Source organism: Dioscorea cayenensis, chromosome 18 (assembly GCF_009730915.1).
Source record: "Dioscorea cayenensis subsp. rotundata cultivar TDr96_F1 chromosome 18, TDr96_F1_v2_PseudoChromosome.rev07_lg8_w22 25.fasta, whole genome shotgun sequence".
Classification (NCBI taxonomy): Eukaryota; Viridiplantae; Streptophyta; class Magnoliopsida; order Dioscoreales; family Dioscoreaceae; genus Dioscorea; species Dioscorea cayenensis.
In genome coordinates this window covers 4065529-4090307 of record NC_052488.1, presented here as the reverse complement: position 1 = coordinate 4090307, position 24779 = coordinate 4065529, and the positions used below count along the sequence as shown (strand labels likewise).

The following is a 24779-nucleotide window of genomic DNA, read 5'->3' as shown; positions in this document are numbered from 1 at the left end:
TCAGTGTTGCTATAAGGATTCCCTTGTACCCTTCCTGAATTGTCCACAAAGTCTACTTGTTCAGTCAGGGCTGAAGTAGCAATTGAAATAGGACAATCAGACGGGATATGTGAACCCCCACAACTATCATAACTCATGATCGCGGCCACCCTTGGTGAAGTCAATGTATCCAATTTCTTGCTCAATGCCTCTACTTGGGCTGCTAAGGATGTAACCGCATCAATTTCATGGAGTCCTGCCACTTTTTTCTTTTCCCTTGCATTCCATTGGTAGCTATTTATGGACGTTTCCTCTACCAACTGTCGGGCTTCTTCAGGGATCTTGTTCACTATTATACCTACTGCGGCGATATCTAGAAGTTGTCTTGTACTTGGATCAAACCCATTGTAAAAAGTTTGAATGATCATCCGTTCGCGGAAACCATGCTGTGGACACTTCCGCAAGAGGTCCTTGAATCGCTCCCATGTCTCAAACAAGGATTCAAGATCAATCTGAACAAACGATGATATTTTATTACGAAGCTTCGCCGATTTCCCCTGAGCGAAGTACCTTGCAAGAAAAGCTTCGACCATTTCATTCCATGCCGTGATGGATACTCATGGTAAAGAATGTAGCCACCGCTTTGCTCTTCCTTTTAGAGAGAATAGGAAAGCCCTCTATCTTATAGCATCATTCGTAGCACCGTTAATCTTTAGCATGTCACAAACTTCCAAGAAGTTTTTAATATGGTTGTTTGGATCCTCATCGGCCAAACCATTGAACTGCGGCGACTACTGTATCATTTGGATGAATGCTGGCTTTAGCTCAAAGTTTAGAGCTGTAATCGGGGGCCGCATAATGCTAGATTGTGTCCCCAATACTGATGGTCTGGCGTAATCAGAAAGTGTTCTCTGTTGTTTATTCTGTTCTGCCATGTTATCAGACCCTTCAACTTCCACTTCAGCTAGATTCGACGGTTCTTACACAAGTTCTTTACCCTTTCTTCTGAGTGCATGTTCAAGTTGAGGATCACCTTCAATTAATATCGAAGGGTTTCCTCGGGTCATAACCTGGAGCTGCACCAAAATAAAGAAAACAAATCAGGACGATGATAGAATAAGAAGATGTGAAGTAGAATGAATGATGAATGGCTAAGATAACAAAGTGTAAAGTATCTCTAAACGCCTACTCCCCAACAACGACGCCAAAAACTTGACAACGCCCCTTGCGTGTGACCCACAAGTGTACAGGTTTGTCGAAGTAATAAATCCCAAGTGAGGGGTATTGTCTCCACAGAGAGTAGGGAATAAAAATACTAAAATTGCTACTTAACCAACCAAAGATGAATAATGATTGTGTTGATAAAGTGTAATGTAAGCAGAAACAAAAGAAACAAGGATGAGAGGCCCAAGTAAGTGAGATGAAAGGCAATCGATAGAAGTGGGGTACTCGGACAATGCTCCCCCTAGGACTAATATTTCAAGTGCAAGACCTACTATTATGCTTCCTAACTAATACTAAATGAGTCGTGGAAATCCTAAAGCACACGGTCCCAAACCTAAGGTCAACCGTGATTAACTCTACACTATGTCCAGGTAGAGAAATGACTCAGTCTCAACATCTAACACTGTGCAAATTTGCATGGAGTTTTAGGGATTCCAAGTGATAAACCCTATTCCTATGTGTAGATCTAACCCTTTGGTCCAGGAGAAAGACCCCTAGTCACAATTAAGCCCCAGATACTAAAGTCACTTCAACGCTTCACTCTGTTGCTCGCGCAACTAAGCCCCAGCGGAGTTCATCCTTTAGTTCTTCACTCTATTGTAACCGCAAAGAACTCTATGAATTGGAGGTAGGATAAATCACACTGAAGGGGAAAGGAGACGCTCCGCTACCTCTCAACTCACCCTCTTAGCCCTCTCCAATCTAGCTTTGTCTAACCCTCATGGCGTGTCACCCATCCACAAAATTACCAAGATGAACTCCCAACCCTAGTGTCACTCTAAGTGAGAAATCATTCAACAAGCATTCAAGATTGAAACTCAATTAAATACATCAATTAAGGAAGGCATAATAAAAGGTCAAAGAAACATTAACATCCTAGGGTTTACAAAATCCAAGTACTCACTAAGGGGTTTAGCTCTCCATGGAGCAAGACACAATTATTAATGAAATCGAAAGCAAAAACAAGTAATCCATAGGAAAAACTCCTCGGTAGTCATGTCGATGGTCTTGTGGAGTAGCCTCGTCTTCTCCAAAGATCCCCTTGTCAGGCCTAGGGCACACCTCACCGGATCGATGCCGACGAAAGCTCCCCCAATAACATTCTTCCAAGCAAAGCGCCGTGTCGAATCCGTAGAACTACTCCAAAGACTTGCCAAAGCCTCTCAAAACCCTAGCCGATGGCCTCTCAAAAGATGGAGAAAAGTTGGAGAGAAGAGTGAAAGATTTTTCCCAAAATCGTGCTGAACCTTGGCTTAAATAGGGCTGGAATCGGGCATCCACATGCCCATGTGGATTTTTCACATGGGCCTGTGGAATTTCCACACGGGTGTGGGGAATTTCCACATGCCCGTGTGGATTCTCTAGAAACCTGATTTTCGGCCGGTTGTGAACAGTTACTGCTACAGTGTATTGCTATAGTGTTTTGCTAAAGTAATCTGCTACAGTACTCCACCAAAACACTCTCAATTCCACACTTTTCATCGAGGCAACATAAACAGGCACACGTTTATGCCGTAGATCACAACTCTTCTTCAATCAAAGGCCTCATTGGTGAAGATTTTGCTATCAATGCACAATTCAGGATACGCAAATGTGACTGCCTACGTGCCCCTCCAACTCATTGTAATGACTTGAATACATGGAGGTTGGCATACATTCACGTATCTTAAAGCCCCACTTGTGTCTTCGGGTTTGTTCCTTCCAAAATTCCACCAAATAATGCGTTCACGATCTACTTTTGGCTTCTTTTCTTAATACTTAGCTTCACAACCCTACATGCGCAAAAGAAAACAAATACACATGTATTAGCACTTAAACCTGATAAAAGTAATGCTCATCGTAAGGAAAGAACACTTCACATTCTTAACACACACCAGCTTGAACCCTAACACACAAGGGTGAAAAGAGAAAAAAAAATGCTCTTAAACCACTCCCCATCATTCTCAATAGTGACGATGCTACCATGATTCGTCACAGCCACTTTTTGTACATACCAGAGAAGAAAATCATAACTATTTTCCTCACTGCCATGAATGGAGGCCCTAGCAACCTCCTTCCCCATCTAAGCATGATTGTACAAGATACGAACATCATAATCCCATAATATGTCCTTCTATATATCACAACTCTATACAATGACCGCTCCTTTATTTTTTACGTAACACGATCACAAACCTACTTCTTACTAGCTTTCAGGTGAGCTGTCGTACCAATGCCTCCACCACAAATGAGCATTGCTTGCATTGTCTTCACCCAAAACGTGTCTACATTTCCTTCTTTTGAAGCATACACAAGCTACTGCAATCCGAAACAACGCATTTGACAGTTACTCAGAGTTTATCATTTTTTATAAAGATAAAGGAAAAGTTTTATCTTATGATGATGTTACGTAGGCCATTTTTGAAATGCTCTGCATTCTCAAAACATTGGCCTAATTTTAATGACTATCCATTATTTGTTTGGGAATAACCAATACTACTAAGCTCCCTGAGGGAGGATGTTAAGACAAAAAAGTCTTAACATTGGCTTTCATACTTTTTGAGAAAGACTCCCTGTGTCACAATGCACGACACAAGGAGAAGAACAAGTCACAAACGATGTACAATAGACTGATAATGCAAAATGTAAGCAGGAACATAAACTGATACATATCAATTGTGTATTTTGAACACAAATGAGTTGTAATACACAAAAAGTATTAATAATACACAAAAACTTAAAGTAATACATAGAAACATCAGTGTAATACACAGGATCATAATAAAAGTAACAAGCACCAGCATTATTGGTGAATTACGATGGTAATAAGGAGCTTGAATTTTCATTTGTTTCTCTACTCACTTTCTCGATGATGATGCCCACGACATTCTTCTTGAAGATATGGTATATCCAGCACATGCATTAAAAGTCTACATCTAACTCAATTGGGAAAATCATTCTGTATGAGTTAGGTGTCTCGAACTTTACACTTACATAAGAAGCATCTAGTACTCAAAGCTTACATATCTCAACCATGACGGTCTCCCATAAGCTCAGCAAGATGAATTGAAGTACACGTTCTTCTTTTTAATGAGCCACATCACGAAAAATTTTCATTGATGATAAACACCTGCATGACATTTGGAAAAACCCATAAGGTTCTCGCTGTTAGTATAACATTTACTATGAAAGTTGAGACAAAGGAAAACCTAAGAAATATATTAAGAAGAAGAAGATAGAAGAAAAAGATAAAAAGGACTTGGAGGGAGTTTGAGCTCCTAGGAAGAATAAGAACAAGAACATGAACAATAGGTGGTTCTACAACATCCAAAAGAAGAAGAATAAGAAAAAGAACTACAATAAGGAGGAGGAGGAGGAGCAAAAGAAGAAGAAGGAGAGCAAAAAATTGACAGGGAAGCTTCTTTAGATTTTGGCCATACACATCACCAAAAGAAAATGTGACTTAGCGGGAAAATGAAAACCTAGAAATTTTGATTTTGTCTCTTAGGGGCATTTGTGGTAATACACAGGAAACAAACTAATGAAGATAACGTGACACACACCAACCACATGAATTGTTTGGTACGTGTAACACGATAAGTATACTGGTCGTCAAGTAATAACTCGTGGGTGAGCACGAGGGTGGCATTCCTCAGGGAATGGCGAAAGGCTCTTATTACTTCCTTTTCGCTCAATCAATAGCCTAACATCTATGGTGTTTTTTTTTTTAAATCTACTTTTATAAACTAATTATTAAAATAAAATTGAGGCTTGTGAAGTGAAATTGGAAAGAGTGGGTTCTCATATGGGGAGTCCCTTAGTAATTACTTGTGATGTGAGATTGATATTAACAATGTTATCCAGTGATGAACCGGAGGAATTCAGAGGCCTACTGATCCCAATCTCTTGGCAACCAGGTCTAAAGCAGTAGGAACTTAAGATGGAATCTTTTCCACCCAGCCTCCTATGTTCGCCATAACATTAAGAACTCCTCTAAAAGGATAATCAAACCCTAATCGAGAAATCTAGCAATACTTAATCTCTTAGTGCATGCATAGATCTTAAAAAGCATGGATGTTCTAATGAATGAGAATCTCTTCCTTACAACATCAACATATGAATCAATGAGCAGACATGTAGTGAATCACAATCAACTAGAATGAAAATATATTGCCAATGGAAGTTAACATTCACAAGAAAAAGACTAGATACATCGACATACAATTCTTCCCGAATTGGATCTTCTTAAGGATAAATAATAAAGAATCCACAAGAAAGATATAAAAAACCCTAAAACTAACTCCCTCCAATAGTTTTCCAATGGTTGAAGTTGAGAAGATCCCAAGGATGTCAAGACGGTGCCGAATCTCTTCTTGTCCCCTCCACTATCAATATGTGTTGACTATCTCTTGAGAAATCCTCCAGAATTGACTGAAATCAGGTTAAGCCTTGTATCCAGCCGCAATACTTTGCAGAAATCCGAGTGTCTCTAAACAAATTTGGCAAAAGAATCCCCTTATATTGTAAAACCAAAGGTTATTTATAGCCCAAGTCTGCCATAGGGTCACAATGGCCATTGTAATCAAAGTTAATTTCTTGGGCCATAAGTCACATCCTATCACGGTCTAGTTCTGGGCGTTGCGTGCATTGACCATGGGCATTATATACACAACGACCATTGTGGCTCCTGTGATGTCTTCATGTGGATTTACACACTAGCATGATCAGACCGCAGTAGTGATGAGGCTGTGGTGATATTCTGGAAGTTGTATTTTGGTCTGATCTGCCTCAAATGGCCTCAATATTCCCTTCTTTGGCCCTGAAATGCAATTAGATCCTATGGTGAACAAAAGAATGCACTTTTGTACTAGTTTGGTGCTAAACATAGAAATTTCATACTAGATGTAGTGCAAATGATGTATAAAATATGCATGTTCAAGCACTTATGATAACGGTAGGGACTAAAATTAAACAACTAAAAAAAAAGAGAGACTGTATGGAATTTTGAAATGTTAAAGGGATTGTCTGAGAAGTATGAAACTTCCCAGGGACTTATAGGTAATTTTTCCTACTCTAAACCTACTAATATTTTATACTTTGCATATTTATTTCCCTTTAAACACTTTCAGCATATATCTTCTAGATATTGTATCTCAAAAAACCTTTATCTACATAATCTTCTCATCTAGGTAAGATATAAATGAGTGACATATCTTGTGAACATACATCTAAGACATTTGTGGTAATGTCTGTCTTCCTATTCTTGTATCTAGACTTGCCTATGTCGAATATAATGACTTTAATGTATGTCTCATTCAATGCACCTAAACAATTCTATTATTTCCATGAGAATTGTCAAACTAAGACCACAAATTATTTTCAATTAAAGAATGATCTATTATTATTATAAATTTATATAATAAATTGATTTTTACCTTAAAACATTTTCACCTTACATCATTTGAATTGGCAGGTAAGGCTCTAGTTTCTTTAATAATACTTTATGTAACTTGATGATAGACTATAATACTACCCCCAAACTATTTGCTCACTATCTCACCACTCCTCCCAAATTCCCTTTTAAGAACTCTATTCTTTTCATTGTGAGAAATTGCCTAAAAAAAATGCTACAATTTCCACAATATCCATGCTTTTTGTGGTGAAAGCTTACTAATGGTTTCAAGCATCTTACATAAGATATAGAAGGCATTCCTATCCATCTTAGTGTTCTCAATACATGTCAAGTTCAAATCAAATATCATCCCCTAAATTTTAATTGCCTAACAACATGGCTACCATGATAGAAATTATATTTCACTCTCTTGTGCTTTTTAGGAATTCTAAGCCTATACTACCATGACATCAAAGAATAAATCATGGTTAATAAATAAAACAACTCTTGCCCATTGCACATGTAACCATTATCAATGTCAATTTTTCATCAATGTAGGGTTCCATTTTACACCAAACAACACAATAAAATATAATTAGTTAAAACTATAATTAAGTAATAAACAAACAAAGTAAAACCAAAGTCTATTGATGCCATAACAATATAATTAGTTAAGATAAAAAAAAAGACTAACGATAAATCAAGCAAACATAAATGTTTACAAATAACACTTTAGCAAAGAGTGCAAGTAAAATAAAAAATAGTTCTTAATTTGAGGCTCTAAAGACTAGTATTTTCCTCTAATTTCCATTTTTAATATAGATTAGTTACTAGAAAATCAATCTTTTTAAATCTATAAACATCAGCAGGCAACTAACAATAGCCTTCAACTATACTCTAAAAATATAAACATCAAACACAAACACAAAATTTCTTGATTATATTGTCATTAAAACCCTTAAATGTATATATATATATATATATAGAAAGCTTACTTCTAATTGCTTATCACTAATAGCCTAATGGCTTATCATTTTTCAGTGAATATAATGAATGCATAAACTTAATGCCATATTCCTTGAAAATGAACACTAAAGAAATGTATAAATAAATTGATTGCAACATCCATCTCTTATGAGTAATGGTTCATATTAGCATAATTCAGAATGTCATCTTGTTAACTATTCCGACTTTTATATCTACAACATAATCTTCGAGCATTAAGCTAGGTCATACAATGTCGATAGATAAAACCAACGAAAAATCTTCATCCAACACAATTACATTATGCTGGAAAACAAATTAAGGATTAAAAAGTTAAGTGAGAAGGGAAGCAAAGAAAAGTAAAGCATTCAATCACCAACATACACATGAAAGAACAAAATGACTATGCAACTTAAGATTTTCCTATTATTTCAACATGACACATCAAATTTCTTATTTTCTCACCCTTTACTTTATCAATATATAATAAATTAAGAAACTATATCATCTGGTTTGAATTTTTCAAGTTGATATCGTAAAAGTTTGAAATAATTTAAAACCTCATACACACAAGATAAGATAAAGATGCACTAACAACATAATCACAAAATTTACTATAAAACAATGATTATGAGTACTATAACAAATTTGATGATTAGTAATGATTTTCTATATGAAGTATTTTCCATACATCACAAAAAGAGCATGTAATGTGACGAAAATAAAAAATCTCCACTTAATTCCACAAATCAAATATTATACATGACGAGCTTGATAATGTTACATAGAAGCGTCACACAATGTGTGGCGCCAAATTTTCCCTTTAATTGGAGATGGAGGGAAATATTTTTATTGATACTAATAATATTTGGTGACACTCTCATATCATCATCAATGTATTGCATTTTTTGTGATGATTATATAACATCATTTTTTTAAGATAGTTTTTGACATTTTGTCACTAATACCACTAATACCATTGTACATTATTTGTGACCATTTGATTTCTTCATGTATGTCTTAATTATTTCATGGTGTGTATATATGCCACTAAAATATAAGTATTCATGATAGTCTTATTGTGTCACCTATATATATAGCATTAGTGGAAAGAATTACATAATATCAGATTTGTTTAATTGGTGCATGACATTAAGTTTTCATCATAAATGAGATATCATTTTTATTTTAATGTGAGTATTTATTGTTGAGATACCTTGAATTCCTTTATACCCTCCTCTGAATTATGACCTAACCCAAATTTTTGGGAGTCTGATGGAGAAAAAATTAGAGGGTAGGTACAAACTGAACCCATTTTTTTATTTATTATTTCGAGCAATCCAAACCGGATTTTTTGGGGTTGTATTATGTATTTTGGTTTTAAGGGCTCTTGTAGTTATTGCATCAATTTTTCTCAAGAAAGAATAAGGTAAATTTGTCTCCCTACATGTGGATGTAGGTCACATAGACCGAACTACATAAATTCTTGTATGTTCTTGGCAAAGGTGGAAGGAGGGGACCAAGAATGTGTTCGACCATCCCCTTATCTCATGGGGTGGGTGTTCTGCTTTCCCCATCCCCTATTTTCCTTTTAAAAAAGGCAAGGTTCACTGAGGGGGCAACACCCTCAACCTATTGACGGGTGGAGGAGGGCTATGGCCCCTAACCTTGCGGTATCACATGTTTTAAATATGAAATTTTTTTATAAATTAATACATATAATTTAAAAACATATATTATTTCATCCTTTTATTTTTTACAAATTAACTTATGTAGTGTAAAAAAATTATTTTTAGGAAAAAAAAATATTTGCAAGCGTATATGTCTCTAAAAATATTTATATTTTACAAATTAGTATATAAAATATTAAAAATTATATTTTAAGGATTATACTTGTTGAAATTCGAGTCTCTCTAAGAAATTCAACAAAGTCACTGGTTCACCGATCCAACTAGCTAGGTCATAGATTTGCTTTAGAGTTCTTCTAAATCAGGTTTTCTAGTCGAATAAGATTGATCTTAAAATCGATTTCAGGCCAACAAGGTTAGATCAACGAGTTTGGTCTGGGTTTGAAAACCTCAGGAAATAATACTTGAAATTTTCTCATATTATATTTATTTTATATTATATTTATATGTTTAGTGGAATATGACTAAATTATAATAATATTCTAAAATTTAATTTGAGATTTATATTAAAATTTATAATTAATTTAAAAAAAATTCAAACATTATAAATAATCTAAATCATTTAAAACGACAAATATAAAAAATATAATAATTTATCTTATAAATCATAAATATATTCTAGATTGATAATAAGATGCAAATAAAAAACAATTAGGATAAATAAATAAATTAATTAGCTCACTAACTTATGTAAATCATTACTCAATTAATTTGTAAGATATAACTTATTTTTTAGAATATATAAATTAAGATAAATATTTGTTAAAGTAATACCCAACATTGTAAATCCAAGAACAAGTAATATGTAAATTAAAAATTTAAAATTTTAGCAAAGTATTAATTTGTTAACCCCGATGTTCAAAAGATTGATTAAAGTGCATATTTTCTCCCCTCTTGCCAAAAACGACAAGTAAATTTTAGTACAATTATGATCCTAGAAATTTGTATCAATTAAAATTTACTTTTTTGGCTCCTCCAACTTTCACCAAATCTCCTCAAATCCTTAATTTTACTATTTTCTTCATTCTTTGCCAAAAATAGCCTTTAAAATTGTGTACCAATTAGGAGCAATCTAACCATTTCCTCCAAATTTCAACAAATCTTCTCACAACTCACTAAAGAAAACCCTTGTCTCCATTGTTCATTTTCTTGATTACCTATCCGAGTGAGGAATAATACATAAATTTTCTTCTAAGACAACCACTAGGTTTCTTCACACAAAGAAAACAAAGTATGTATAAAACATATCATTTTGATTTAGAAAAAGTATTTGCTACATGTTTTAGGTGAAATCAAAATTTGATTTTTAATAATGATTTCTTTGTTTTATTATTGAATCAATTGGCTAAAAACTTCTCTATTTGGACATATGTGATTTTATTTTATTATTTTATTAAATTAGTTATTTGTAAATAATGACTCAAAATGTGGTTGGTTATGGAATACACGTGCCTACGCTACAATTTTTTAGTAATAGTATGCTTTAGTTTTATTATACCTTGCAATGTCATTTCTTTTATAAATTTACTTATCATGACATGTATTTTACTTTTTTATCAATTAGTTATTTGTTTTATTTAATGTTTATTACAGTTTCAAGTGAGCTGAGTTCTTCATCAACCAAATCATTGTAATCAGAAGAATCAGATTGAAAACTAGCGAATAAGCTGCAACACATATCAACTAGCTTGGTCTTTTTTTCTGAAAAATTTTAAATTTATCAAGATGTAAGGATATTTTATACTTTTCATGGTTACTCTTAATTCCATTTAGATACTTTATATTTGAAATTCTAAGTGTGGAAATGCTATTGATTTCATTTTATTATGTTTTCCTTCACATTATGATATAAAGTATTATATATATATATATATATTTTTTTTGAAAAGGGCAACAAGCACCTGTCTCTATGGCGCATGCATGTGGGTTGTGACATCACCCATGAGTTATTTCCTCCAACGATGATTCGAACTCCCACCACTTCGTAAGCCACACGAAAGACTTATTTTTTGTGCCACTAATCACTTGAACCAAGTGGTTTTAGTAGTATTATATATTTTTAACAAATGACTTGATGAAAAAAAGATATTAAAATATTCATGACGAATGGTAAATGGGTAATGAAAAAATTATTTGTCATATTTTCATTTAGCAAACATCACGAAATGTTAAATATTAATAAATATTTGGTGATGCTATAAATGTCACCTATTCGAGTGACTAATATACTAATGTCAAGATTAATTTAATATTTACAATATTACATGATGTTATTTTCCAAAAATTAATGGCACAAAATTATGCCACCTATTCATGTGACATTCATGTTTTCGTCATAAATATTTGAACATTTACCTCATATTTCTTGATGATGTAAGTTATCGAGTGACATTATTTTTAGGGTAAATTACATAATTAGTCACTAAACTATCCACCAGTTCCTATTTTAGTCACTAAACAAAAAAAAAAAATTCTATTTTTGTCACTGAACTTATGAATTTCTTTCAATCTGGTTACTGATGCCAATGCCGTTAAAGGTGATCTAACGTGGCTTGGCCATGTCAGCTGGGATAACCCCGTCAGCACAACAAATTAAAAACCTTGTTTCTTTACTTTATTCTTCTTTCTCTTTCCTCTTTCTTTCTTCTTCCCCTTTCCTGCTTCTTTCTTCTTCCTTTCCCTTTCTCCTTCAAATACCTTAACCTTGATCTTCCTCCCTTCATGGAGTCAGCTGATAAAGTAAGAGATCATTGTAGTGGCGACCTTGTGGATGAGGAGCCTGAGGTATGTTTTATTTCTTTTACTTCTTCCCTCTCTCCTTTTCCTAATATTCATCCTCGTTCGGTGCCCTAATTTTTAGTATTTCATCTCATTAGGTTTAAGGATTTAGAGTACTGATTTACGGCCATTGTGTCTTTATGCATATTTTCAAGTCAAATATTTAAGGTTTAATGTGTTGTTGCATGTTCTATTACATAAGTGAATGTATAAGAAATTTCATATTATAATGTGTTGTCAAAACATTTTTTTGTTGTGCTATGATATACATTGTATGCCCTAATTTACTAGAGTATGTTTAAATGCATGCTATTTTCTTTCAAATGATAATTTTGATGTATGCATTCATTTGATGTGTTGATTTTTTTTTATTCTTTTTTCTTATTCCTTTTCTTATTATATTAGTTTAATTTCTTATACAATATGGTGTTGTCTTTATGTCTAATGATGAATGGTTTTTCTAATTATAAATAAGTTTCATAGATTGATTCAATGTGGGCCTTTGAATGTCTTAATTCTTTCAAATTGATGCAACTCATGTCCATGAATCAGTCTCTGGTATTTCAGGGGGTTTTTCAGGGCTTAGAGATAGAATGTCTGACTGTTATGAAGAAGATGAAATGAGTGAGAATGCTGAATGCAATGTAGGTTGTGAGTCAGGGTTTAGTAGTGATAGTTCTAACTCAGAATTTCATGAAAGTGACTATGATATGGAGGATAATGATGACCAGGTTTCTGAAATTAATGTTGACTTAATCTTAGAGAGTGATATGGGTGGTGTAAACCTCACTAGTAATTCAAAACCAGGTTCTAGGGTGGAGTTTAATGGTGTTCAACATGTACATGCAACTGAGGACGCAAAATATGATAACTCTGACTCTTTGCATAGTCAAGATGACACTGGTGATCTAGGTGTTTGTTCTAGAAAGAGATGGCCAAAATTTAACAATCAAACAGATATGGATAACCCCAAATTAGCAAAAGGGATGGTGTTCTCTAGTAGAGAGGCATTGAAGGAAGCAGTAAGGCAGTATGGAAGAAAGAGTAAATACAATACAAAGTTTGTAAGGAATGATAAGAATAGAATTAAAGCCATATGTAGAGAGGGTTGACCATGGGTGATTAGGGGATCAAAATTTAACCCTAGAGATGATTTGGATAAGACTTGGTAGATTAAAACCTATGTTAGTGAACATACTTGTCCTAAGCAAATGAAAAATAGGAATGTGACATCTAAATGGATGGCCTCTCATTACCTACCCAAGTTTGCAAGTGATCAAAACTATTTAATCACCTCATTATAGCAGGATGTTAGGAATGATTTCAATTTGCTAGTGTCATTGAGTAATTTCAATAGGGTCAAACTTATAACTTAGGAAAACCAATGTAGGAACCACCACAATTTGTCACCTAGATTGTAGATTATTCATGAGGATGTATGTTTGCTTCCAAGCTTGCAAGAATGGATTCAAATTTGATTGCAGATCTATCATTAGTCTTAATGCATGCTTCTTGAAAGGATACTATAGGGGACATTTAATGGTGACTGTGGGCATTAATGCAAATGATTGTTTGTATCCTCTTGCATTTGCTGTTGTTGAGAGTGAGAATTTGGAGTCTTGGTGCTAATTCATTCAATTGCTAATACAAGATTTTTCCATGTATACCTTTTCCAATTTTTAACTCCTATCACTGGTCATTCATGTCAAACAAACAGAAGGTGCATAATTTTTCCATGTATACCTTTTCTAGTTATTTAAACCTTAACTTTTAATCTTGTAAACATTTTATTTATTGAATTCTATTTGGGCAGGGATTTGTTAATGCCTTACTTGAGTTGGTGCTAAATGCTGAGCATAGAAATTGTGTAAGGCATTTATACACCAACTTTGACTCTCAATCTACTAACAAAGGAAAAACATTGAAGGATTGCCTGTGGAAAGCTGCCAGAGAAACTTACTTAAAAGATTATGAGGATGCAATGCTGGAAATGAATAATTTATCAGAGGTTGCTCAAAAATGGTTAGTAGATAAAGACTCGAAGCATTGGTCTAAGGCCTATTTCTCCACAAACATAAAGTGTTACATGTTGCTGAATAATCTGTGTGAGTCATTCAATAAGTATATATTGGAGGCAAGAGGAAGACTTGTGCTCACTATGATGGAGACAATAAGGACCAAGTTGATGCAGAGGATTACAATGAAAAAAGAGGTAGCTGAAAAGTATACAAGAATTCTATGCCCTAAAATTCAAAAGAAAGTAGACAAAATTATTGAAGAGTCTGGTAGGTGTTGGGCTAGACAAGTTAGTGGTGGAAAGTATCAGGTTTCATGTGGGCCAAGAGATCAACATATAGTTAACTTGGATGTCCAAAGTTGTTCCTGCAGAAAATGGGATCTCACTGGAATTCCTTGTAACCATGCAGTGGTAGTAATGTTTATAATTGAAGAAAGACCTGAGAGATATGTCCACCCATGTTACCACACGGAAACACAGCTGTGAATTTATTCCAACTTCATTCAACCTATCAAAGGAGCAAAACAATGGAGTCATGTGGAAAACATGGAGCCTATTTTACCACCCTTGCTGAGAAGGCCCCCAGGAAGGCCACACAAAAATAGAAGGAAAGAGATAGATGAAGTCAGTGCAATTCGATCTAAAATTACCAAATCAGGAGTGGAAATGACTTGTAGAAAATGTGAGAAGACAGGGCATAATGTAAGGACATGCAAGGGAGAAGTTGGTGCTAATAGTAGAAGATCTAAATGACCTGTAAGTTGTACACACCTTCTTTGCAACCCAATTAGAATGCACATTTTTCTTTATTAATTGCTCATAGTTGTGTTTTTTTATAGGTTAGGAAAGCCAGTGCAAATGTTCCAAGGCAATTTGCAAGTCAACCGGGACATTCAGTTACTATCAGATGGATGCCTGATGTAAGTTTACTGTTCCAAATAATTATTTTATTCTTTCTTTGCAATAACCTTTTTTCTTTCATGTATGTTCAATACATTGCATGAATGGTATGTCCTTTCATATAGGGTTCTTCACAAACTATAAGACAAACAGAAGCTAGAAGGATACATGTCAAAGTAATGCAAGAGGAAAAACTAAAATTAGTCATGTATTAATTTTCAGCATTTGCTAACCCTATATATATTACCTTCACAGGGTTTTTGTCAAGTTATAATCAAATTGGATCTCAAGGGGTACAAGTCAATGCTGGAAAAGGGGTAAAAATAATTTTCTATATTTGTTCTGCATTGGTCTTTAGCATTTGGTAACCCAATATATTTTACTTTCATAGGGTTCTTCTTAACTTATAAATCAAATTAGCTTTCAAGGATTACAAGTCAATGCAGGACAAGAGGTTAAAAAATAATTTCTTCATTGGTCCTGCTTTGATTTTCATCATTCATTAATCCTATATATTTTAATTTCACAAGGTTCTCAAGTTATAAATCAAATTGGATCTCAAGGAGTACAAGTCAATACAGGAAGAGAGGTAAAAAAAATTTTCCTATATTTGTCCTGCATTGGTTTTCAGCATTTGGTAACCCTATAGAGTTAAAATTTTTTAAGCTATAGTACAAGTAGAACAATACAATAGGTGAATTTTCAATGAAGCCAATGTATGTTTTTTACACTTATTTCATAGGGTTCTCTTCACATTACAAATCAAGGAGGATTTGAAAGTACTCATGTGGAGGCAAGACATGAGGTAATTTTTCTCTTTGGTTTCATATAATTCTCTCTCTCTCTCTCTCTCTCTCTCTCTCTCTCTCTCTCATATGTGTAATATTGAAGAAACCAGACCAACAAAATCACAGGCACAAACTGTTAAGTGGATGTTTGATGTAAGTATTATTTTTTGGTCATCCTTTTCATTTTTATCTTCATAATTTTTCAGCACTGGTGATTTATATTATTTGGCCTATTCACAGGGATCTTTAAAAGTTGTAGGCCAATCTAGTTTTCAAAATGTACATGTAGTGGCAATGCAGGAGTCTTCTTCACTAATTGTAAGTCAAGAGATAAAATTAAATAAACTTGTTTGTCATGTGTGTGGTACTAAATTTTTTTCCCTGTAACTTAGAGGCCTACTCAGAATCCTACTCATTTTGAAGAAACTAGAACTACTCAACCACATGCACAAACTATTAGGTGGATGCATGATGTAGGTTTATTAACTTTACATTTTTTCCAATCTATGATTGTCTTCTGCTTTAATGAGTTACATTATATCTCATTGTTTAATAGGATTCTTCTCAAGTTATAAACACACATCAACATAGATAGCAAGGGAGACAAGTCCATTCAAGGTATTTGAGAGATTGATCTCAAGGTGGAAGCAATGCCCAAAAGTGTCTCAATTGTCTGCAAGGCTCTTCTAGTAAACAAGAGATAAACAAGCAAGGATGCACATGAAGTAAAAAAATTGCTACTAGGGAGGCTATGCAAATTGCAGTTTTAAATGAGAAAAGTGTTTTCTCAGCAATTTTGAATGTCATTATATAAGGGTTGGAGAATACTGATTAATTTTGTAAGGGTTATAATGACCAAAATCCTGAATGTCATATGCAGAATTCTGTGTATTACCAAAATTCTAAATGCCATTATATCATTATGTCATGATGTCATTACCAAAGTACTCATTATTTATATGTATTATCTGCAGAATTATGTGTTGCTTATTTTGTATCTTCTACAGAATTCTGTGTATTACCAAAATTCTAAATGTCATTATGTCATTACCAAAGTACTGATTAATAATATGTATCATCTACAGAATTTTGTGTTGATTATTTTCATGCAATTTGAATGCGATTATGTTTTAAGGAAAATGTGAAAGCCATAAGATGCAATTTTACAGCCATAAGATGACAATATATAATTTTACAGCTCTCAATCTTGGAGAAAAAAATATTTTTCACTATCAAATACAAAGACATTTAATTCAGAATAAATAGCAAAATCTTCAATTCAATTAATAATCATTTACACCAAATTATTACAAAACAAATTAAATAATTTATATCTTCACCATCTTCAACATTGATAAATGCAAACTTTTCAGAAATTTAACTTTCGCATCTCCACCATCGGAATTCACTATCTTCACCATGATCTTCACCATCGGAATTCATTATCTTCACCATGATTATGGGATAAGACATTATTAGATTCCAATGCTTGGAAGGGAAAGGAGAAAGGGAACTAGACAAGAGCGAGGAAAAGAAAAAGAGAAGAACAGTACTTTACCAGCTGCATGATGCCATGGCAGGAGGAAGATCAGGGTCAGACCTACTAACATGGCTAATAGTATTTAAAAGAGAAAGGGAAAGGAAGAAGAAAGAAAGGGGAATGGGAAAGAAGAAGAAAGTAAGGAAGAAAGGTTTTTAATTTGCTGTGCTGATGTGGTTATATCTGCTGACATAGCTAAGCCATGTCAGATCGCAATTAACGACGTTGGCGTCAGTGACCAAATTGAAAGCAATTCATGAGTTTAGTGACCAAAATAGAATTTTTTTTTTTTGTTTAGTGACTAAAATAGGAACTGGTGGATAATTTAGTGACTAATTTTGTAATTTACCTTTTTCTCAATTTAAGTGTTTGGGTACCCTAATCTTTTTATGTGAAGCAACACATGAACTTACTGTAAGTTGCCGAAGTTTGTGTTGATACAATTTTTTTTTAATAAAATTCAATCACTATATGTAACGTTTTTTTTTTCAAATGCTCTGTTATTGACATAGTTAATTCTCTCAAATATAATATATTATAGTTTATGTATGTGGCTCTCCATGCCATGTGGATGTCCACGTGGCCATCTACGTGGTAACTTAAGCCACATGGTAACATGGACTTGAAAAAAATAATATTTTATGTCACGTGGCTATGCTGACATGGCGAAAAATGGGTGACATGTATCACCACATTAGCACATCGTTAACGACGTGAGCGTTGCTGATCTAATTGAAAATAATTTCAAAGTTAGATGACCAAATTAAAATTTTTTATAGTTGGTGACTAAAATAGGAAGACTTGAATAGTTGGGTGACCATCCAAGTATTTTACCCATAATATTTTATGCCACGTGGTTGTGATGATGTGGCGAGAAATGGGTGATATTTATCGCCACGTCAGCACAACTTTAACGGCGTGAGCTTGGGTGACCTAATTAAACGTAATTTCAAAGTTTAATAACCAAATTGAAATTTTTTATAGTTGGGTGATTAAAATAAGATCACTGGAATAGTTGGGTGATCGTCATGATATTTTACCCTTATTTTTAAATAATCGGTGATAAAAAAAAAATATATGTCACCTATTTGGGTGAAGGTCTTCTTTTCATCATGAATTGTTGAACATTTCCCTCATATTGTGTGATGGTCAATAACAACTAGTGACGTTATTTTTTAATAATATGTGACGAACACATACGCCATTTATTAGTGTGACAAGATGATTTTCGTCATTAATAGTTGAACATTTAACTCATATTTTATGACAATCCATAATTTTTTGTGACACTTTATAATCTAGTTTATGACAAAAATAAATGTCACAAAAACATAGCTATAATGTGATGTTTGTAAATGCCGTCATGTAAATTTTAGCATTTGGTGACGGCAATGTGCATATCGTCATAGTATATCTTTAGCGACAAGGCAAAGGTGATGATCATTATGATGACGTATTTAACACCATTAAATATTATACTTGACGAGAATTTCACATTTTGTGAAGCTAATTGGTGCACCATTAATCATCAAATTTGTTGTAGTTTAAACTATAATTAGCAATACAATTTCTTTAAGACTGTTATATAGACAAGATTTTTTATATCTTCATCACCTTTTTCCAAATAGAAAATAAATTAATTGATTTGAAAAATACTGCACAAAAAAACCTACAATTAATGTAATTGCATCGTTTATCTATGTATCTTGCAACCATCTTAACCTTTTCTACCCCATTAATCCAATTGATATGATTAAGCAAAGAAAACACAGATCTCACATCCATAAAGGTAATTAAAAAAAACAATTGATATTAAACACAAATCTCACAAATATCCTAAAGAAGATTAGCATGTAATAAAAGATTGAAAAAGGTGCTTAATATGCTGCCCTGAAAAAACTAAACCATAATAATCACTAGGGTAATAAATCTTCTTAAATCTATTGACATCTTGTGTAAATCACTCATATCATGAATCAAACCACACAAACACAAGTACAATTTTTTTTTTACTCCATTGTCACTAATGCTTTAAATTTCAAAAAATAAACTATTGATAAAAAAAAACACAGAGATATATGTGAATCCATGGATAGCATGAAGAAAAACAACAAAGCTATCACCTTTAGCCTTATAATTCATAAAAAATCCTTGTTGTGTGGAGAAATGCGAGCGTTTTGAGGAGTGAGGTTAAACTGGAAAAAATTAAACAAGAAGAAAGAGAAACCAAACAAAACTCTTGTGAGGCTCTCAGGGACTTGATGGAGTTGTTGGTGGTTACAATGGGCTAGTCCTACTATGAAACAATGAAGAAGGAAGAAATAGCAAAATCGTAATTTTATAAAAGTAATTATTTTATAAAATATAAATTCACATGGTGCCACGGGAAAGGTGACATTTTCAATTCTTTTCGTGGTCACATGCAACTTTTGCAAGACCATGGAGTCAATGTGTAATTTAAATAATTTACTAAGTAATTATTTTATTTCTAAGTAAATTTTTTATTTTTTACTTTTCAAAATACACTGGAAAAATAAGCAAAGTCTAGACTCTAGCATCAGAAAATAATTTTTTTTTAAAAAAAAATATGAATGTATTTGTTTGTTTGGCGTTGCAGTCTGTTGTCTCTATGATCAGGTTAATTAAAATTTAACATCAACAATTATTTTTTATTTTTATTTTTATTTTTTGAAATATCGCTTTCGCGGTATCCTGTACCTAAATTATTCTTCTCCGCGTGACACCACAACAAAAGCTCGGCTCCACAAAATATCGCCGACTTCTTTTGAAGTTGTCCTTATACAAGAATCTAACTGGATCTAGCCGTAATATAGTTTACTTTATTTGCATTTTCCCCCTTTCCATTTTCAGTATTTGAAAAAACTCCCTAATTGCCCAACTTAGCACACAAATTCTCATTAAAAATATTTAATCTCCCAGTCTGCGCATCCTCAGCCGGGAAGAGGGATTTAGGTGTGAGCTCACAACTAATAACCAGTTACTATTATTGTTTTCAATGAGTCTTAAACTCTAGACTTATTGATTGTCTTACTCTTATTTTTCGCAATAAAACCAATACTATGAAACTCTTTAATACGACTCATTTTTTCTAAAAAATGATTTCTAGTGTTGTTTTGATCAAGTGAGGTATATCATCAAATTAAAACCGATAGAAAATTATTATATCAAAAAAAATAAAGCTATTTAAAAAATAATATAAATAACTGAAATGCACAAAATAAACATGGTTGTATATTTCTTCAAAATAAATTTATAAATAGTACTGCATAAATAGAGTAATTTTGAGGGTGTTTTCTGTAAATAGCTCGTTTTAGTATAACTTCACTGGAAATTTGTTTCTTTCTTTTGTTCAGGTGGGAATAAAAGGACCAGCTTTCTTGAGAATGCTTCAACGCTGCAGGGGTTCCTCTGAGAGTTTTGTAGTTTTCTAGGAAGAGAATTAGTGCCTTTGGTGATTGTTATGGTTGGGGAATCTCGGATGGAGAGGGACTTTATGGGATTGAGTGGAAAGGAAGTCAAGGGGGAAGCAGGAGGAGGCCATCAGGATTCAGGTTTGTCTTTTTGTGGATCAGATAAGAAAATAGCCGTTAATTTTAGAGAAGTATGAGAAATTTGGTAGAGATGTTTTGGGATTGGTTTTTGTTTCTTTGATGGAAAATCTTTTGTGTATGTGTGTGTTTTTGGAACTGGTTTTTTTTTCTGATTTCATGCTAAAGTTTGAATTTTTGAGTAGGTGGTTAGTTTGTTGATTGGAGTTTGGATTTTTAATGGTAGAAGTTCAATCAATCTTGTTTGTTTATTTACTTCTTTACTTATTTTTGGTTTTTTTTTTTTCTTCAAATTTAATTCTAAATTATGGGATTAAGTTTCTTGATTATGATTATATATTGGGTTTTTTTAAGTTGGTGTTGCAGATGTGGAAAAAGAATGGTTTTGTAGGGATGATTTGGAATCAGGTGATGAATCACTTGTCCTTGTATTTTGTATAGAATTTTACTCTGGTTTTAGGCTCCAAGTTTGATTTTTTTCAGTTATTCTCTTGGGATGCAAAATATATTTAATAGTTGCTTCATTGTATTTGTGCTGCAGCTTAGTTGAAATCCTACTAAAATTATAGTTTATATAAATGGATCCTCTCAGAAAAGCACAATTCTTTTTCTTTTTCTTTTGGGTTAGGTTTCACTGGGTTATTTATTAACTTGCTTTTATGTTTCTTTTGAAAGTTTTCATACTAAATTAAAGTGAAACATTGCTGTGATTTTTGTTTGAATACTTATATTTTCCAATGAATTAGTCATTCATTGAACTCAAACAGTTGCTTGAGTTAGCCAAAGATTCAATTCATTGGGATTTGAATTTCAGGCAGTAACGTCTCATTGTTTCTGATTTACTGGAAGTTCAAAAAATTTTTGGTTTCTAATGCATAGATAATTGCCAGCCAGGTGAAAGTTTGAGCTCAAGTGGCTTAATTGTTAACATTTTGTATTGCTGGTACAGTATTAGAAATTAATGATTTTCTAACTGTATGGCAATTGGTTTTTGCAGGATCAGCTTTACAATGGCCTTTTGCACCGCAGCGGTTCATATCTCACGAGCATACGCAGCAAGAGAGTCCAATATATAGAGGTTCCAATCAGTACTCTGCACCTGGATATCTCCCTGTGCTAACCAGGGATACCTGTGATGCTAAAATAAATACTGAGCTGTCATCACAGGTTCACATAATTCACTAAGCAGTTTGAGCATCAAAGTTTTATGAATTGTTTTCCTCATAGATGCCGAGCTGATATTTTAGAATTTTTTTCTTGAAAAATTTGTAGAAACCTTTCAGTTCAGAATCTTCAGATAAACAAGGTGCCCACCTGTTTTCACTGCAGTCAATTCATTCTCCAAACAGTGATTCTTTTGGTGCTTTAAAACACGAGGAGTGTGAAATTAGAGCATACAAAACACTCCCACGTCATTCAATTCCAGTATTGATCGGCAGTCCATTCTTCGCGGCCCACGCTTCTCCAAATGGTCCCAAACTCACAGTCACTGATTTAAAGCAGCAGCCCTTTTTCAGAGGAACAACAACAGTAAATTCCCCGGCTGCGGGATCTTCTGGAGCATTTGATCCAAGGTAATACATTTTGTAGCATGCTTTTTTAGCCTTTTTCCAGTTATATATAACGTAAATTCGGATACTCTGTATGCCAACGAAAACTTTAAAGATTTTTGCCTCAGAATCTTGTCCAAGCCCACAACCATGACTTCTCAACTCACGATATTCTATGCTGGTGCAGTTAATGTTTACAATGATATTCCACTTGATAAGGTATTGATTTTGTGATATATTTGTCACTAGGATGAAAAAAAGTTTAGCTCTATCATAATTTGTTGTTTGTTCCCTTCTAGGCACAAGCTATTATGTTCTCAGCATCCAAAGTGGTTTCAGATGTAGTGAGTTCGAGGTCTGAAAGGCTTCTTTTGCCACCTATTGGAGTGAAAATGGTTCATGGTGTGAACACTGACCAGAGCCAAACTCAAATATTGAATCACAAGACATCACCTTGTCCAATTCTTCCAAGCCCGAAATCTAAGACTTTGAGTAGTTCTGGAATCGCTAATGATATCTCTCAATCGAAGGCTACTGAAACAGTGGTTCCTACACGCCCCGTCATACAAAGAGGTGCTAAATGTCTTTTTTTCTCTTGGTATTTTCTATGTTTCTTCTTGGAGAGCTTGATGTAATGCCTTTTTAAATGATCGTTGAAACTTTTCAAAATTGTTTATTCATGATGGATCTAATAAACTGGCAAATTTGTTTCTGCAGCTATTCCTCAAGCAAGGAATGCGTCCCTTGCACGATTCTTGGAAAGGCGCAAGGAAAGGTCAGTATTTCTGCTTCGACCTCAAATGACACTTATTAGCAAACATGTACTTATATGTCAAAATTTTACTTCTTTGGACACTTACTGTGCTTAAGTTTTTTTGGTGATCCCTAATCTTTCACTATGCTGCCGATTAAACAAATATTCATCCTATGTTCATGAATATATTCAGAACTTTGAAATATTACCTATGCTCATGAATATATTCAGAACTTTGAAATATTAGCTTCAGTTTGGCCCACCTCTCTTGAGTGGTACCTTGGCCTCTTTGAAATGAATCTCTGAGAATAGAAGTACTTATATATGGCCAGACAAGTATAATACCTTGAAATGTTTCATAAAGTTTATTGTAGTCTTTTATAATACTATAGTTAGACACTTAAATTTTGAAAAGATCAAGCCGGCGTTTACAGCGAAAAACACTAATCAACTGCAAAATCAATAAAGAACGGAAATTAGTAATCAATATTACTCATGTCTGTAGATTAAGTTGCATTTGTTAGATTCATCATCTGTGTATTGCACCAATATATCACTCATTAAATAACTAAAAAGAAATGCTAGAGTTCTGAATAATAAAGTTGATAGCATGTCTGCAATAACTCTTTTATCAATGATCATGCAGGCATAACTAAGAAACACGCTTTTCATTTCCTTAGTGAGCCAATTTAGTTTTTTGTTTTTCTTATTTAAATTTGTGTTGTTGTCATCTCTAAACTAATAAATATGTCATTTTTCACATATTCTTTTCATGACCCATCTTTGCGCAGAGTTAGCAATGTCTTACCATATGGAAACCCCAATAAGACCCTCAAGGGAATATCAAGTCTCAACGATAATAATTCCAGCAGCAAACCCTCATTGTTCGATGTTGCCTCTTCAAGCAATCCTGAGCATTCATTGGAATCACAGTCACCAAACACCAAGTTGGATATTTAGTTTTATAGCATATATTTATCAATTGGGGTCTTAAGCACAAGGTAAACATCTTCAATAAAATGATATTTTGGTCAAGCTTTTGTATGTTCATCTAGAAACAACAGCAGTTGAGATGCTAACTAGTGAGGTTATAGCCTTTTTATTTTTGTCTCCCCATGTTTATTTCAATATAAATTTCGAACCTTGTACCATTATCGATTACCATAGCTTGTTGATTGTCATGTAAGAATACACCAAGAGATTTGATGATATATTTTGAGGAAATTTGGGTAGTTTTTACTGCTGTGTTTAGTGTTAGCATTTCTGTTTTCTTATTTTTAGAATCATGTGCCTTGATATTATGCTTTTTAACCACTTAGATGTCTTGCATTCAGAAAATTCTCGACATTATATCATAGTATGGTGTGTTTATGTTTATATGTTTTAATAGATAATATCTGAAGCGTAATATACATTATAGAGTTTTAAATTTAATGAATGGAGGTAATGAATTAAAAGATGTTGGGCATGGTGAGATCTTGGTCTGATTATGTAAGTCTCAAATTGTGTGGTAGTGAGCATTAGGCATGAGAGTAGAACAGCTTGCTTGAAGTTAGGGGCCAATTGGGTCTTTTAATTCCTCTAAACATATTTATTTTATAAAATAACCTATTTGGTGCTGTCTTAATATGCCTATT

General features: G+C 33.5%; 1 protein-coding gene and 1 non-coding gene across 3 annotated transcripts; both read left to right on the top strand.

The window, feature by feature from the left end:
* Positions 1–417: 417 nt before the first annotated feature.
* Positions 418–524, top strand: LOC120283227. The gene has a single exon (XR_005543222.1). It is a non-coding gene; the product is annotated as a small nucleolar RNA R71 (small nucleolar RNA).
* Positions 525–20644: 20120 nt separating this feature from the next.
* Positions 20645–24381, top strand: LOC120281609 (protein TIFY 6b). 2 transcript variants are annotated; one of them, XM_039288295.1, is made up of 7 exons: positions 20645–20841; positions 21836–22005; positions 22168–22412; positions 22517–22607; positions 22688–22961; positions 23106–23163; positions 23934–24381. In XM_039288295.1, exons 1-7 carry the CDS (start codon positions 20751–20753, stop codon positions 24100–24102), a joined length of 1098 nt encoding a protein of 365 aa, XP_039144229.1. In that variant the 5' UTR covers positions 20645–20750; the 3' UTR covers positions 24103–24381. The 2 variants fall into 2 exon arrangements, with proteins under 2 accessions (XP_039144229.1, XP_039144228.1); XM_039288294.1 differs by having other exon boundaries at positions 22111–22412.
* Positions 24382–24779: the final 398 nt, after the last annotated feature.

Excerpts from the sequence above, each read along its gene's own strand:
- LOC120281609 (XM_039288294.1), top strand. The coding sequence starts at position 20,751 with ATGGTTGGGGAATCTCGGATGGAGAGGGACTTTATGGGATTGAGTGGA. Across the intron at positions 20,842-21,835 it reads AGGAGGCCATCAGGATTCAG|GATCAGCTTTACAATGGCCT; the intron begins GTTTGTCTTTTT and ends TGGTTTTTGCAG. Across the intron at positions 23,164-23,933 it reads TTGGAAAGGCGCAAGGAAAG|AGTTAGCAATGTCTTACCAT; the intron begins GTCAGTATTTCT and ends ATCTTTGCGCAG.